Here is a 16,712-nt window from a genome sequence, read left to right on the forward strand (position 1 = left end):
CAGTAGCACAGAGTATTTCAGGAGAGGAGTGTGCTGATTTTGCAGCAGGCAGTGACCTGTCCACCCTTGTGATGATGGTAGTGATGAGACATGGGCACTTTCTAGAGGTTTAACGGCAAATATACCCCAGCTGCTGGATACCCAGAGGGTTTTGAAAGTATGTCAGTAGCACAGAGTATTTCAGGAGAGGAGTGTGCTGATTTTGCAGCAGGCAGTGACCTGTCCACTCATGCGATGATATTAGTGTAGCATGTGTCAGGGGCTATGTCAGATTGTTAGGAGGAGAACGCATGCAAGCAGGGATGTAAGTTTAGGGAATGCAAAGGATGCGGCTAGATCTGTGCACTGGTGCCTAGAAGTGGTTCAGCAGCACAGAGTATTTCAGGAGATGATCTTTCTGCAGTGACGTGACCACTTGCATGATGATGCCCGCCAAGGTGTTATATCGTGGTGTCAGGAGGGCAGTGTAGGCAAGTGGAAAGGTATAAACAGTGAAAGTGAAGGCCCCCCAGCAGCACAGAGTATTTCAGGAGATGATCTTTCTGCAGTGACGTGACCACTTGCATGATGATGCCGCCAAGGTGTTATATCGTGGTGTCAGGAGGGCAGTGTAGGCAAGTGGAAAGGTATAAACAGTGAAAGCGAAGGCCCCCCCAGCAGCACAGAGTATTTCAGGAGATGATCTTTCTGCAGTGACGTGACCACTTGCATGATGATGCCCGCCAAGGTGTTATATCGTGGTGTCAGGAGGGCAGTGTAGGCAAGTGGAAAGGTATAAACAGTGAAAGCGAAGGCCCCCCAGCAGCACAGAGTATTTCAGGAGATGATCTTACTGCAATGACCTGTCCATTTATGTTACTGAGATGTGCACAGAGTATTCCAGGTGATGTGTGGATTCATCCTATGTGATTATATTAGAGGGGACAGGGCTGCATTTGACCAGTCACCGCGGGAAGAGGGGCACCTCGGCGTGACATAAGCTACAACCTCCGGATTCCTCGGGTTCAGTGCGCTGGATATGAAATGTAATGTAGGAGAAAATAGTGACTTGATCATTTGAGGAGTGAACGTCAGGAAGGCGACGCTCTGGTGAGCAGGAGGCATTGTGCTGAGGCATCCTATAGACAGTGACCTAGTTTCTCTGGAGCAGTCACTTCAATCTGCGCGCTTGCGCTGCTCCACGTCCATCCGATTTGCAGAGGTTCCTCACATTTGCTCGTCACTTAGATTTCTGTGTGGGTGTGCGGATGGGTTCGTTCTTGCCCGCAGCCGGCAGCAACTTTCCAAACTGTTGGACACGCTCCCGGCTAAGCTGCCTTTTTGACCGTGCGGGCAGGAGAGAGGCTCCGAGAGGAGCGGCGAAAGGCTCACGCCAGGAAACCGCTCGTTCTGTGCGCGGCCTAATAATAGGCGCTCATCTATCATTTATAATAGCAAATGTATTTAAGCTAGGGAGGCTTCGTATCCTCACCCTTAAAAAAAACCCGCTCACAAAGCAGGGCCAAGCATGCATGTCCACAGGAGGGATCGGGAGAGAGCGCTGAACGAGCGTTGGACAAGTCACTGGGTCAGTAAGCAGCCACTAAAGCGCCACCTGCTGTTTGCTATTTTCCTAATTTCTATGTCCTGCTCGCTGAGAGGGAAGTACATGCTCAGTTCTATCCAGCTGTAGCAGAGAGGACACACCCCTGGATCCATGTGAGGTCCAGGGCTGGTTCCAGCTTTGTTATAAAGAGACTTTCATATACTATATGATGTCTCATTTCCATTTTTTTTACATTATTGAATGGATGACTGCAGCGGGACAAGAGTGCGCTGATCTCGCAGCAGGACAAGAGCGCGCTCATCTCGCAGCAGGACAAGAGCGCGCTCATCTCGCAGCAGGACAAGAGCGCGCTCATCTCGCAGCAGGACAAGAGCGCGCTCATCTCGCAGCAGGACAAGAGCGCGCTCATCTCGCAGCAGGACAAGAGCGCGCTCATCTCGCAGCAGGACAAGAGCGCGCTCATCTCGCAGCAGGACAAGAGCGCGCTCATCTCGCAGCAGGACAAGAGCGCGCTCATCTCGCAGCAGGACAAGAGCGCGCTCATCTCGCAGCAGGACAAGAGCGCGCTCATCTCGCAGCAGGACAAGAGGGCGCTCATCTCGCAGCAGGACAAGAGCGCGCTCATCTCGCAGCAGGACAAGAGCGCGCTCATCTCGCAGCAGGACAAGAGTGCGCTCATCTTGCAGCAGCACAGGGTTAAAAAATTTAATAAAGATATATATATATATATGATACCTCATTCACATGAACGTGCGGAACACTCGCTCCTCGCTGGATGCAGCAGGACCTGCACCAGCGTCATGACGTCACATGATCACAATGAGAGCACAGGTCCTGCAGCGTCCAGTATGGAGCGATTATCCCCGAGCGCTCAACTGGATGAGGGGAGTATTTGTTTTCATGGATCAGGGGCTAAAGGGGGCATTTTATAATACCAAGGACACAAAGGCCGGCCATTATCTATACTGGGGGGCACAAAGACTTCCAATATATATACTGGAGGGCACAAAGAGTTCCATTATCTATACTGCAGGGCACAAAGAGTTCCATTATCTATACTGGGGGGCACAAAGAGTTCCATTATCTATACTGGAGGGCACAAAGAGTTTCATTATCTATACTGGGGGGCACAAAGAGTTCCATTATCTATACTGGGGGGGCACAAAGAGTTCCATTATCTATACTGGGGGGCACAAAGACTTCCAATATATATACTGGGGGGCACAAAGAGTTCCATTATCTATACTGCAGGGCACAAAGAGTTCCATTATCTATACTGGGGGGCACAAAGAATTCCATTATCTATACTGGGGGGCACAAAGAGTTTCATTATCTATACTGGGGGGGCACAAAGAGTTCCATTATCTATACTGGGGGGCACAAAGAGTTCCATTATCTATACTGGGGGGCACAAAGAGTTCCATTATCTATACTGGGGGGCACAAAGAGTTCCATTATCTATACCAGGGGCACAAAGAGTTCCATTATCTATACTGGGGGGCACAAAGAGTTCCATTATCTATACTGGGGGGCACGAAGTTCCATTTTCTATACTGGAGGGCACTGAGTTCCATTATCTATACTGGGGGGCACAAAGAGTTCCATTATCTATACTGGGGGGCACAAAGAGTTCCATTATCTATACTAGTGGGCACGGAGTTCCATTATCTATACTGGGGGCACAAAGAGTTCCATTATCTATACTGGAGGGCACGGAGTTCCATTATCTATACTGGGGGCACAAAGAGTTCCATTATCTATACTGGGGGGCACAAAGAGTTCCATTATCTATACTGGAGGGCACGGAGTTCCATTATCTATACTGGGGGGCACAAAGAATTCTATTATCTATACTGGAGGGCACAAAGAGTTCCATTATCTATACTGGGGGGGCACAAAGAGTTCCATTATCTATACTGGGGGGCACAAAGAGTTCCATTATCTATACTGGAGGGCACGGAGTTCCATTATCTATACTGGGGGCACAAAGAGTTCCATTATCTATACTGGGGGGCACAAAGAGTTCCATTATCTATACTGGGGGGCACAAAGAGTTCCATTATCTATACTGGGGGCACAAAGAGTTCCATTATCTATACTGGGGGGCACAAAGAGTTCCATTATCTATACTGGAGGGCACAAAGAGTTCCATTATCTATACTGGGGGGCACAAAGAGTTCCATTATCTATACTGGAGGGCACAAAGAGTTCCATTATCTATACTGGGGGGCACAAAGAGTTCCATTATCTATACTGGGGGGCACAAAGAGTTCCATTATCTATACTGGGGGGCACAAAGAGTTCCATTATCTATACTGGAGGGCACAAAGAGTTCCATTATCTATACTGGGGGGCACAAAGAGTTCCATTATCTATACTGGGGGGCACAAAGACTTCCATTATATATACCGGGGGCACAAAGGGGGCCATTATCTATACTGGGGGGCACAAAGAGTTCCATTATGTATACTGGGGGCACAAAGAGTTCCATTATCTATACTGGGGGGCACAAAGAGTTCCATTATCTATACTGGGGGGCACAAAGACTTCCATTATATATACCGGGGGGCACAAAGGGGGCCATTATCTATACTGGGGGGCACAAAGACTTCCATTATATATACCGGGGGGCACAAAGGGGGCCATTATCTATACTGGAGGGCACAAAGAGGTCCATTATCTATACTGGAGGGCACAAAGAGTTCCATTATCTATACTGGAGGACACAAAGAGTTCCATTATCTATACTGGGGGGGCACAAAGACTTCCATTATATATACCGGGGGGCACAAAGGGGGCCATTTTTCAGACTAGGGACACAAAGGGGGCCATTATCTATATTGGAGGACACAATGGGGGCCAATATTTATACTGGGGGCACTATGGGGGTCATTATCTATACTGAGGGCACTGCAGGGGTTGGGAATAAAAAAATAAAATAAAAAAAACATATGAAATTCATCTTTTTTTAATGGCTGATAAAAACTGATGCAAAATGGCCGTTAAAGATTGATAAATGGCCAGAAAATGGATGCACACGCTGATGCAAAATGGCCATGAAAAACTGGCAGTGCATCCGAATGAGGCCTAAGAATACCAGTCTACTGTGCCGAAGGATGACAGGGCTTCCCTCGCTGGATTTTAAAAGGAAAAAGGATCGATCAGGAAAGCGGTTTGTAATGGAGATTTCTGACTGTCCTGGAAGATCAATAGATTTCCTCCTCCTTGGAGATGAGATTTGTGGATCTCTCAGGAAGGATTTGAAGGTCACTTGAAGGAGACTTTAGCAGAAGTGCTGAAGAGGGAATTCAACCTCATTAAGTGCGATGATGATGTATGCTGTGCGCTTCTATCCCCAGCAGGATCCGTAATGAAGTATACAGGATTTTAGCAATGGAGAGAGCCTTTCTTATATTAGCTTAAAGGGGTTGTCTAGCTTAGCAAACCTATCTTCTAAGGAGTTTTAGGAAATAGTCCCTGGTCCCCTCTTCAGGATCCTCATTGCTTTTCTAGAATAGAGAGCGGTGCCTTTCACTCTGGAGGACCTCTCCTGGATCACACATGGATTTGAATGGAGACTGTGTAATACCTCATTTCCCCTGTGGTGGTGCTGCAGGGAAACTGAACACTTACTGCCAGGTGTCTCCTCAGATGACAGCTGATCGCTGGGGGTCACAACAGGAGGACACTTTGTGATCAGCTTGTTGTCAAGAGGGATATTCTAACTGGTGCAAAAGCTTTGCTTGCCTACCTCCAGCCGTTCTTATAGAGAATGAATGGAACGGCAGCATGCTCAACCTGCTGTGGTGGGCACAGGACACCCATTTTGGTGAGGTCCCAGCTGTTTTTATCTTGGTACAACCCCTTTAACCTGGGTGTGTTAAATAAACAGGCATGAGTATGCCCTAGCAGCTGGAGTAGAAGATAGCCCTAGGGTCTTCCAAGAGTGCCTAGACTTTCTGCCTATACTTTGTAAGGGCAAAAACTGCATCGGAAGGAATCCCTCAAAAGGAGGATCCTCCCCTATGATCTATCTCTTCTGCACTGACCACAGTTAATGGAGGCCATCAGTGGGTTCTCTGATCCCCGCCGTTAGAGCAGGAGTGCAGCTGCCAATCTACTGCTCTAACGGCTGATTGCCTTAGCAAACTTTCTCTGCCCATGCAATGTCGGCACTGTAATAGTACGGTACTGTGCAGCGCTACGAGGCAACTGGTCAAAGAACCAAAATATAAGTAGAGCCTCAATGCCAAAGCTTCCACCTGCTGGAGAAAATGTATGGATCTTTTTTTATTATATAATTAAGATATTTTTATGCCTAACTTAATAGCTTTGATAAGCATTAATAAATAGGGGTGTGACTATGAGGATACATAAAATGCGCCAAATCTGTGTGATGTGCACCATTTTTGGGCCCAAATTTTTGGCCTACTATGCATGTCGTGGCGTGAAGAAAAGTATCTACTATGCCCGGTGCGTTGCACCAAACTTATCACACCGTGTTCACCATATTGGATTACATCTTAAAACGCTATTGATAATTCTCTAAGATTCTATCTAGTCATACACCATATCTTTATAAACCCACATGGACCATGCAGAACATCAGTGATCAACTTGGAAGCAACATACACTTACCCAGCATGCCTTTGTTGGAGTCAGATAAGCACATGTCCTTCTCTGCACTTGGCAAGACGAACCCGACTACAAAAATTTCTACCCCATCAGCCATGAGAGCGAGTCCCAGAACAAAATAGAGAGTCCACTGGAATCTTCCATGTCCACATTCTTGAAGGATTGCCTCATACTGCTGGGCCAGTTCTTCCCTGTCCTTCTTCTTCTGACCTTCTAGATCCTCAAAGTCTTTAAACTCTGTTACGAGCTGCTGGTTATTGCTGAGGTTGTCTCCTTTCATGGAGTCTGCTCTGGGGATGCCTTGATATTCGCCTTCGTATATCTCGTCGTCCTCATCATGGCCTTCGGTGGCATCGCTAGAACCTCCTTCATCATCGTTTAAGGGGTCACCTCGGTAGTAGCCATCCTGCGGTTGATAATCGTCATCATCGTCTTCTTCGAAGCGAGTGTAAGAACGTTTGGTGTACTCGTCTTGCACCTTATCTACCCCTTTACCAACCTTCTTTGTGGCATGTTTTTTAACCTCCTTAGCAATGTCTTTGGCCCCTCGTATAAAAGCAGTCCGATCTCTGAATCCTTCATCCATGGTGACCGATGAATGCCTCTCTAACCTGGTAATGAAATCTGAAAGCTATCAAGGTTCTTCTTCCTGAACTCTTGACTTCCTTGCGATAGTTGAGTTCAGCACCATGCAAAGTGGACAGCTCCTCTTAAGAGATTGTCGCTGAAACTATGCGCATTCCAAATTTTGGGAAAAGACGTATATTCACAAGTTGAGCTTCTCATGTATCCTCATACTTCTCCGGAACGTAAAATCCCTTGTAAGAAGGTCTCTTAGCACCTGCAAAAAATATAGCATACGTTAGTACAGCAGGAACATGTGTGACATCCAAATTTAGTCCTTGAGAGGTGCTACAGTTTTATTGGAGAGATAGAGAAAGGCCCGTGAGGAATTTGTCAACACTACATAGTCTGGGAAGGTGGTTTTAGAGAACAGTTGGTATTCGGTTTGGCAAGAAGATAGGCATTAAAGTCATTGGGTGAGGGTATTAAGGGTGGAGTAATACAGGGGGTCTTAAAGGGCTTTCCATATGATGGTGGGCTTAAAGGGGGTTTAATAAATAAAAGAACTGATTGTCATCTCACCAATCCACCTGCACTCTCGTAATGATGTTGGCCGGGTGTCAGCTGATCTCTACTTCCTGTTCCTGTCTCCCGCTAAATGGACATTTCTAGGTATTTCCTGTGTGTCGAGACATTACCAGTAAGTAGAAACCAGTGAGGAGGAATTAGTGAGGTATAGTTACTTTTATTTTTTATCCCTGTCAGAGCTTGCTGCTACCAATTTTTTCCCACTATATAACACCTTGAAAGGGGTTGTCTCATCTGACACACTGGTGACATATCACTACGATAAGCCACCGATGTCCCAAAGGTGGGATAGGCATCTATCACTAGAACAGAAACCCTGAAGTGAGCGCATAGCATACACAAATGCGCGGTTGCCCTCTTAATTTCTATGGGACTGCCGAAAATAGCCAAGTGCACTTGCTTGGCTGTTTTTGGAACTCCCATGGACATGAGTAGAGAGCACACTGTGCATTCACGGTGCCCTCTCCTTCCCTGGAGATAGGTGTGGGTCCCAAACCTATCTGATATTGGTGGCATATCCTCACACTGTGCCACCATTGTCTCAGATGGGACAACCCCTTTAGGGCAGGGAAAGTGAGGGTCTAGCTCACTAATTCTGGTTTTACTTACAAAATCACGGGAGACCCACATATGGTGGGATTGGGGCACTTTACACCCACGGTGTTGGGTGTTGTGGGCCATGCCAAGAAAACCACAGGCTTTGCGGCAGGGTTTGTCATCTTTGTGGGGCGGCATAGTCTCCGTGGCTAGTTTGAGTGGGCTAGGGCAATCACGAATATTGAACATGGTTTACCAGTGTTTCATTGAGGACTTTGGGTGCCAATGGAAGTGCACAAACACCACTGGCACCAAGCTCCGAGTCTTTGCGTGAGGTGCCACAGAGAGCCCTATATAGTAGGTGTATTATTTCTACCTTATACCTGGCTTTTGTGAGCTCTTCTCCCTTCCCGTCCCTCCCCCCCAAAAAAAGGGAAGTAGTACATCTCAGATATGGCGCCTCTGCAGAGCTTTATGATGTCATGATGTGGGAGGAGCTTAGATTTAACTTTCAGCATGATAACTTTCGGAGATGGGAAATTTACCCTATCCGTAAAAAAAAAAGGTCTTCAAGAGAAGAAGCAGCGAGCAGTTATTCTGAGCTCGTCTGCAGAAACGCCAGAGGCCAAATCATGTAATGGCTGAAAATAAGCTGAGCGGGATTCATTTCACCAGGAAGAATTCATTATGTGGAGATCGGAGGGGAGTCTATCGCCACCCGCCGAAAATGGCTCTGTCCTCTGGGTGCAAAGGCAGGATTTATATACAATAGACTGGTGGCACTGAGAACAGCAGCCAGAACTCAAAAGGGTTATCCAAGAGTTCAGTACTGGTGGCCGAAGATAAGTGATGTAATGTATGTACACAGTGACTGCACCAGCAGAATAGTGAGTGCAGCTCTGGAGTATAATGCAGGATGTAAGTCAGGATCAGTACAGGATAAGTAATGTATGTACACAGTGACTGCACCAGCAGAATAGTGAGTGCAGCTCTGGAGTATAATACAGGATGTAACTCAGCATCAGTACAAGATAAGTAATGTATGTACACAGTGACTGCACCAGCAGAATAGTGAGTGCAGCTCTGGAGTATAATACAGGATGTAACTCAGGACCAGTACAGGATAAGTAATGTATGTACACAGTGACTGCACCAGCAGAATAGTGAGTGCAGCTCTGGAGTATAATACAGGATGTAACTCAGGATCAGTACAGGATAAGTAATGTATGTACACAGTGACTGCACCAGCAGAATTGTGAGTGCAGCTCTGGAGTGTAATAAAGGATGTAACTCAGGATCAGTACAGGATAAGTAATGTATGTACACAGTGACTGCACCAGCAGAATAGTGAGTGCAGCTCTGGAGTATAATACAGGATGTAACTCAGGATCAGTACATGATGAGTAATGTATGTACACAGTGACTGCACCAGCAGAATATTGAGTGCAGCTCTGGAGTATAATACAGGATGTAACTCAGGATCAGTACAGGATAAGTAATGTATGTACACAGTGACTGCACCAGCAGAATAGTGAGTGCAGCTCTGGAGTATAATACAGGATGTAACTCAGGATCAGTACAGGATAAGTAATGTATGTACACAGTGACTGCACCAGCAGAATAGTGAGTGCAGCTCTGGGGTAGAATACAGGATGTATCTCAGTATCAGTACTGGATAAGGGCTCTTTCACACCTGCGTTCTTGTCTTCCGGCATAGAGTTCCGTCGTCGGGGCTCTATGCCGGAAGAATCCTGATCAGTTTTATCCTAATGCATTCTGAATGGAGAGAAATCCGTTCAGGATGCATCAGGATGTCTTCAGTTCAGGACCGGAACGTTTTTTGGCCGGAGAAAATACCGCAGCATGCTGCGCTTTTTGCTCCGGCCAAAAACCCTGAAGACTTGCCGCAAGGCCGGATCCGGAATTAATGCCCATTGAAAGGCATTAATCTGGATCTGGCCTTAAGCTAAACGTCGTTTCAGCGCATTACCGGATCCGACGTTTAGCTTTTTCTGAATGCTTACCATGGCTGCCGGGACGCTAAAGTCCTGGCAGCCATGGTAAAGTGGAGCGGGGAGCGGGGGAGCAGTATACTTACCGTCCGTGCGGCTCCCGGGGCGCTTCAGAGTGACGTCAGGGCGCCCCAAGCGCATGGATCACGTGATCACATGGCACGTCATCCATGCGCATGGGGCGCTCTGACGTCATTTTGGAGCGCCCCGGGATCCGCACGGACTGTAAGTATACCGCTCCCCCGCTCCCCACTACTACTATGGCAACCAGGACTTTAATAGCGTCCTGGCTGCCATAGTAACACTGAACGCATTTTGAAGACGGATCCGTCTTCAAATGCTTTCAGTTCACTTGCGTTTTTCCGGATCCGGCGTGTAATTCCGGCAAGTGGAGTACACGCCGGATCCGGACAACGCAAGTGTGAAAGAGGCCTAAGTAATGTAATGTATGTACACAGTTATTCACTTTGTAAAAGTATGTTGGCAGGTGAACACACCTTAGCACAGCTCATACATAGATACAGCTGTACAGCCTGTAAGCTGCTGTGCATATCATGCAGGCTCCAGACCTGTGAGACAGAGGACTGGCTGCCATTACAGATCAGCATCCCTGGCCCCGCCCCCTCCCTCACACAGCGAGGACTGCAATGTACGGGCTCCCGGGAGGCTGAGGTCACGTGATGAGCTCTCCCTACGTCAGGCCCGTCTTCCCGCGGTGTCAGGTGACCGAGCAGATTCGTCTCCCGCTGCTCCTCCCCTGAGGTAACGTGCTGGTCCCCTGCTCTGTACAGCAGCCTCTGTGCTCCTGCAGTCGGGTCAGAGGGGGCTGACAGCTGTGGCTGAGGTAACTCGAGTCTGCTCTTCTTCCTTCAGCTAAGTCTATGTAGGTGTGCATTTGTGTGGATATATAGGATTAGTATCAGGGTGACTTTTGTGGTGTAGGGGGCAGCTGGCCCAAAATGTTTTGAAACAACATATATTTTAAGGGGTTGTCCCAGTCGTCGGGGAGGCGGAGTTACTGCCGATCCGCTGTTTCCGTAATAGGGAAGCTTTATGTACAGGGGCACCCAGAGGCGCTCAGTTCTGTGGACGAAGGGGGTTTGATTAAAAAAAAAAAAAAATATACATATATTGGTATTTAACCCCTTAATAGCCAGGTCTGAAAAGGCCTCTAACTTAATTTTTTTTGCGTGAATTAGCACCCATTGTGGTATTAGGGACCCTAATTCTGCTGGAGCACCAAAATAAATTATGGGGCATTTTTTCACATGACGCCTAGAGCTCTTTTTTTCCCGTTTTAGTTTTATTTGGGGAAAACCGCAAATAAGATCCGTTTTATAAAAAAATATTTTGCTTGTTTTAAAATATAATGTGTTTCGTGACTGAGGAAACGACGCCGATGTCTTTGGTTGTCAAGTGTGTTTTTATTTTAATTTTATTTTTTCCTTCGTTTTATATATATATATATTAAAAAAATGTGTGTGTGTGTATATATATTAACCTATTAGTGACCAGCCTATTTTGGGCCGTAGCGACCAAGCTATTTTTTTCATCCTCACATTTTTAGTTTTCTATAACTGTTCTATTTTGTTGTTTTTTGCAGGACAAGTTGTCGTTTTCAATGGTACCATTTTGGGTTACATATAACTCATTGACGAAGGGCTCATGCACTCGAGCATATTGCAGATACGCAAGGCACAGATACCGGCCAAGAGCATGCCGCCATTTTTTATATTTATTTATTATTATTATTATTATATTTTTTTGCACCTTCGCAAATGTCCTATCCTTGTCTGCAAAATGGGCAAGATGATGACATGCTTCATCTTTTTTGTGGAGTGCGGAACGGACATACGGATATGGCCATCACGCGGTCGGCTGTCTGCTACTTGTGCGGCCCATCCGACCCTCAAAAAATGCAGATCAAGACTACGGCCATGTGAATGACATTCTGGCTCAGTATGATTACAGAGATACCAAATATACGGTATATCTTTTTTTTTTTTGTTTTACTACTTTTGCACAAAAAAATCCCATAAAAAAATAAATAGCCTCATGCCAAGACCCATTTCTTTTATCTTTTTCTCTGCAGAGTTGTGTGAGGGCTTGATTTTTGTGGGACGACATATAGTTTTCATTGGTAACATTTTGGGGTAGATAACACTTTTTGATCGCTTTTTATTCTCTTCTTTTTGTGACAAATAGGCAAAAAAACTGCAATTCTGTCTTTTTTTTTTTTTTTTCTTTGTCGTTCATCGTACAGAACATATTACATGATGATTGGATTGTGCTGGTCATTACGGATGCGGCGATACCAAATATGTGTGAGGGAATTTTATATTTGCAATTTTCATTGTAAAGCATTTTTTTTAAACTTTATTTCACTCTTATTTTTAGTGTACTTTGCTCACTTACTGGATCACATAGTATACTGTACTGCTTATGCAGGACAATGTATTATACTGTCAGTAAGAAACTGACAGACAGCCTGTTAGGCCATGCCTCTGGCACATCCTAAACGGCACACGCTAAGGGCAGACCTAGGGGTCTTCAATTGGCCACCGGCTGAAGATCTCGGCACCCCGCAATCACATTCAAAGTGGAGCTGATGGCTGACTGAGGCAGCCCCGTCCCTCTGAAACCTCTTAGAAGCTTCAGTCGCTATTGACTATGGCATCTAAGAGGTTATACGGTCGGGACTGGTGCTTCTGCCTCTCCGGGCTGTCATGTGAGACCCAAGCTCCTGCTCTCCATTGCATGAGAGATCCCTGCAGCTCTTAGATTAGGCTGCCATAAAAAGGCGGCTGCCTTAGTGGTGGTCACTAAGGGGTTAAAAGACTTCTCGGAGACATTTTTGCAATCAAGGGAGCCCCAGTTATAAAGGGAAACTGCTCCCTGCTGGGCCATTTGGCACAGTTATGTTCTCTAATCTGTGGCTTCCCAGCTTTTGCAAAACTACAACTCCTATCGTCCCTGCCATCCTGTGGCTATCTGAGCATGATGGGAGCTGTGGAGAGCCACAGGTTGGAGATCACTGGTGTGTACAAGCAGAGCTAATCTGGGTCTGCTAAGACCCAGTAGCTCTGCCCTGCCTGAGAGCACCACAGCGTGATCATGTGACCGTCCGCTCCCTCTTTGCACCGCATGGTGCTCACCAATTGCGATGTACCGAGGAAAGGAGACGGCAGAAGAAACCTTTATTCTCCGGAGATGCCGCTGCCGACTTGCTCAAGACAGGTATTGTTGTAATCAGCAAGATCAACCCTGCCAGCAGTATGCTTGATTTAGTGGGGTTGAGCCTCCTGAACGGTACTGATTCAGTGCCGATCACTCTTACATTTACATTCCCAGGAGGAATAACTGAGGAGTGACACAGGATCAGTACTGTATTATCTCATCTAGTCTGGTGGGTTTGTGTGTCAGGGCAGCCTGCAATGGCTGATAACAGAGAGCAATAGATTGTATCGTCTGGCAGCAACGCAACCCCCCATGGGCTTAGAGAGGTTCTCCAGATATTGCATGCTTATCCTCAGGATAGGTCATCTATATATCAGATTGGTGGGGGTCTGACACCTGACACCCCCACGACCTGCTGTGTCGGGCACTGTACAGTATATGGAGCTGGAGGCAGACAGCGCTGTGCACTGTGTGGTGGCCATGCTGTGGTACTGCAGCTCAGCTCCTGTAAAAGTGAATGGAAACTACACAGTGTGTGGAGCCTCCTTCTTCTTCTGCTCCAATCACTGTTGCTTTAGGGGGCCACGGCAGATTGGTGGGGGTCTCGGGCGTCAGACCCCCACCAATCTATGCTGAGGATAAGCCAGCAATATCTGTAGCCTGGAGATCCCCTTTAAGGATAGACTCTCCTCTGTGGGTTTTCCATTCCTAGTGAACCCGTCTCTGTTCATTTCCACTTTATTCTGGAAAATCTTACCGCTCAAAGCCGTCCCTGTGAACATACAATAATATACGTGTGGGCGAACGCACTGACCGCGCTGCGGAGTAGCTGCCATCGTGTGCCGAAGGGGGAGGAAAATGCAAAACGCGACCTTTAGAAACAAATTGATGGTATAACCAGGGACTATTTCCGTAGAACTACAAGTGCCACGAGGCTCTGCCTAGGCTGCCTGGGACATGTAGCAAATGGTATGGTCCATAGGTGATAATTGGAAAGTTCCTGGGCCCCAATACAAAATCTGTACTGGGGGCCCCATTTTCACATTATAATACTTATGAAAAGCAAGCAGAGAGGTTAGTTTTTAATACTTATGAAAAGCAAGCAGAGAGGTTAGTTTATAATACTTATGGACCTTTGGGTTCACCACGGATGTGTGAATGAGTTATTATCCAGCGCTGCGGCCCCCGCTCCGCTAGGTGGTGGGTGCCGCTATGCAGGGAACCGCAGCACGCCTCCATTGAAGTGAATAGGGCCGGCTGCAGTTCCCTGCACATCCGGGACGTCGGGAGTCAGCACTGTGGGCCGTTTATTCTTAGGATGGGTAGGGGTCCCCAAACCGATCATAAAGCGATGATATACCCCTATTAGCCCATTGCCCCCAGTCATTTCATAGGAAGCCGGGAAGGACCAGCATCCCCTCACCCCTGACTATTAGGAGAAGCTCTGACCGGGGAACCTTCACCCTTACATGTTCATAGTGTCAGCGTTCCACGAGGCGCCCGTGTAATCTGTAGCTGATGACAGCTCCTGACTCTGCTGGGAGTTTTAGTCCCGTCGTAGTAGGGGGTCTACAGGTTGCCTCCTTGTCATTTATACGCACGTTTTTTCCAATGCGACCTTCAACTTTAATATTTCTGAAACATAAAAAAGCCGCGTTTGCAGAACGTATCTGAGGCCGTAGACAGAAAGTGATAATGTAGAGCGGAACAAGGGGTTGGGGGAGGGGAGCCGGCAGCAGCCCGCAGCCCTAAACGCTGCTCTGTCTCCTTCAATCTTATCTCGCCGTGCCAGCCCTGGGTCCCTGCGCAAGCTGCTGCCATGTGACTCCGCAGGTCCGCCGTCCAAATACTAAGTACATGGAGCATTCATTCATTTGTGGCACTGGAGTCATAATCAAACACCTGGGAGGGGGGATCTAAAGGCCCCTCCGGCCTATATCAGTAACACAAACACTATTGACTGCATTATACCAATTACACAGTGATGTGTAGAGCACAATGGTGGTCTCCAGTCTGTGGTGGTCTCCAGTCTGTGACTGCGGGTTGTTCACACCTCTGTCAAGCAGATCCAGCAGGTTGATCCATCACAGAACAGCTGGATTTCTCCCCGCACTGGCCTTACTGGATTCTCCAGATCCCCATCTGGCGGTGATTCGGCCACTTTGCAGCATAAATGCTGGGTTTTGGCCAGACGAGAAACCACTGCCAGCAAAACAATAGCCGGCATTTATTCCGGATCTGGTTGACGGAAAGGTGAATGATGCCTGGGGAGAGTCGAGAGCGCCCCATACACATTAGGTTGTCTCCCAACAGTACACTAATGTGTGTGGGGGCCTTAAAGGGGTTGTCTCATCATAGACAATAGGGGCATATCACTAGGATATACCCCATTGTCTTATAGGACTGAGACCTGCACCTATATTGAGAACGGAGCCCCGCAAGTGAAGGAGGGCGCACTGTGCATGCGCAGCCACCCTCCATTCATTTTCTATGGGGCTAGCAAAAATAGCAGAGCGTCAGCTCGGCTATTTCCGTCGGCCCCATAGAAATGAATGGGAGCGGGGACCGAGCATGCGCAGTGCACTCCCATTCACTTCTATGGGGAGCCAGCTTGGTGGTGGCCGGACCGGAGTCCTCCAGACACCACCTTGCAGAGCTCCGTTCTTATGCAGTGGGACCCGCACCTATATCGAGAACGGAGCCCTGCAAGTGAAGAAGGGCGCATGCGCAGCCGCCCTCCATTCATTTTCTATGGGGCCGGCGAAAATAGCCGAGCGTTGGCTCTGCTATTTCCGTCGGCCCCATAGAAATGAATGGGAGCGGGGGCCACGCATGCGCAGTATGCTCCCTTTCACTTCTATGAGGAGCCGGCTTGGTAGTGGCCGGACCAGAGTCCTCCAGCCACCACCTTGCGGGGCTCCATTCTCAGCGGTGGGACCCGCAAGTGAAGGGCGCACTGCGCATGCGCAGCCGCCCTCCATTCATTTTCTATGGGGCTGGCGAAATTAGCTCGGCTATTTCCGTCAGCCCCATAGAAATGAATGGGAGCAGGGGCCGCGCATGCGCAGTACGCTCCCATTCACTTCTATGAGGAGCCGCCTTGGTGGTGGCCGGACCGGAGTCCTTCAGCCACCACCTTGCGGGGCTCCGTTCTCTGTGTTGGGACCCGCACCTATAAGACAATGGGGGGCATATCCTAGCGATATGCCCCCATTGTCCACGATGAGACAACCTCTTTAAGTTACAATTATAACCAAACACAATCTAACAAAACATTCATGTACTTTATTTAAATGAAGGCACACAAAGCCTGGTTACTGACAAATCTGTTCTTGGTTAGAGAGAACATGCCTCGATGCAAATAACTTTCGTAAGACGTGTTATAGAGATGCATGCTGTGAGAAAGGTAACAGGAGAATTACACAGGCCGATCCTCTCGGCCATTAGTAGGGACCAGCGTCTGTAATGTAGGAGCAAATAATAGTTTTTTAGGTAATCACATTTTTCCTGTGGCACAATAAAGCTACTTAGATATTGATGGCCTCCGTATGGGTCATCAGTATCAGATTGGTGGGGGTCCCGGCCGATCAGCTCTACGAGGGACGGAGCTGGAAGCAGACTCTATGTCCACCGTGCAGTGGTCGTTCTGGGGT

General features: G+C 47.6%; 1 protein-coding gene across 1 annotated transcript in view; it reads right to left on the reverse strand.

Moving 5' to 3' along the window:
* SV2A (synaptic vesicle glycoprotein 2A) overlaps positions 1-6,767 on the reverse strand; it is a 46,647-nt gene extending 39,880 nt beyond the window's left edge. The window contains exon 1 of the mRNA XM_044272039.1: positions 6,185-6,767. Within this exon, the coding sequence (XP_044127974.1) occupies positions 6,185-6,767 (583 nt within the window). The remainder of the gene's footprint in view (positions 1-6,184) is intronic.
* Between the last annotated feature and the right edge of the window lie 9,945 nt (positions 6,768-16,712).

Source organism: Bufo gargarizans, chromosome 11 (genome assembly GCF_014858855.1).
Source record: "Bufo gargarizans isolate SCDJY-AF-19 chromosome 11, ASM1485885v1, whole genome shotgun sequence".
Classification (NCBI taxonomy): domain Eukaryota; kingdom Metazoa; phylum Chordata; class Amphibia; order Anura; family Bufonidae; genus Bufo; species Bufo gargarizans.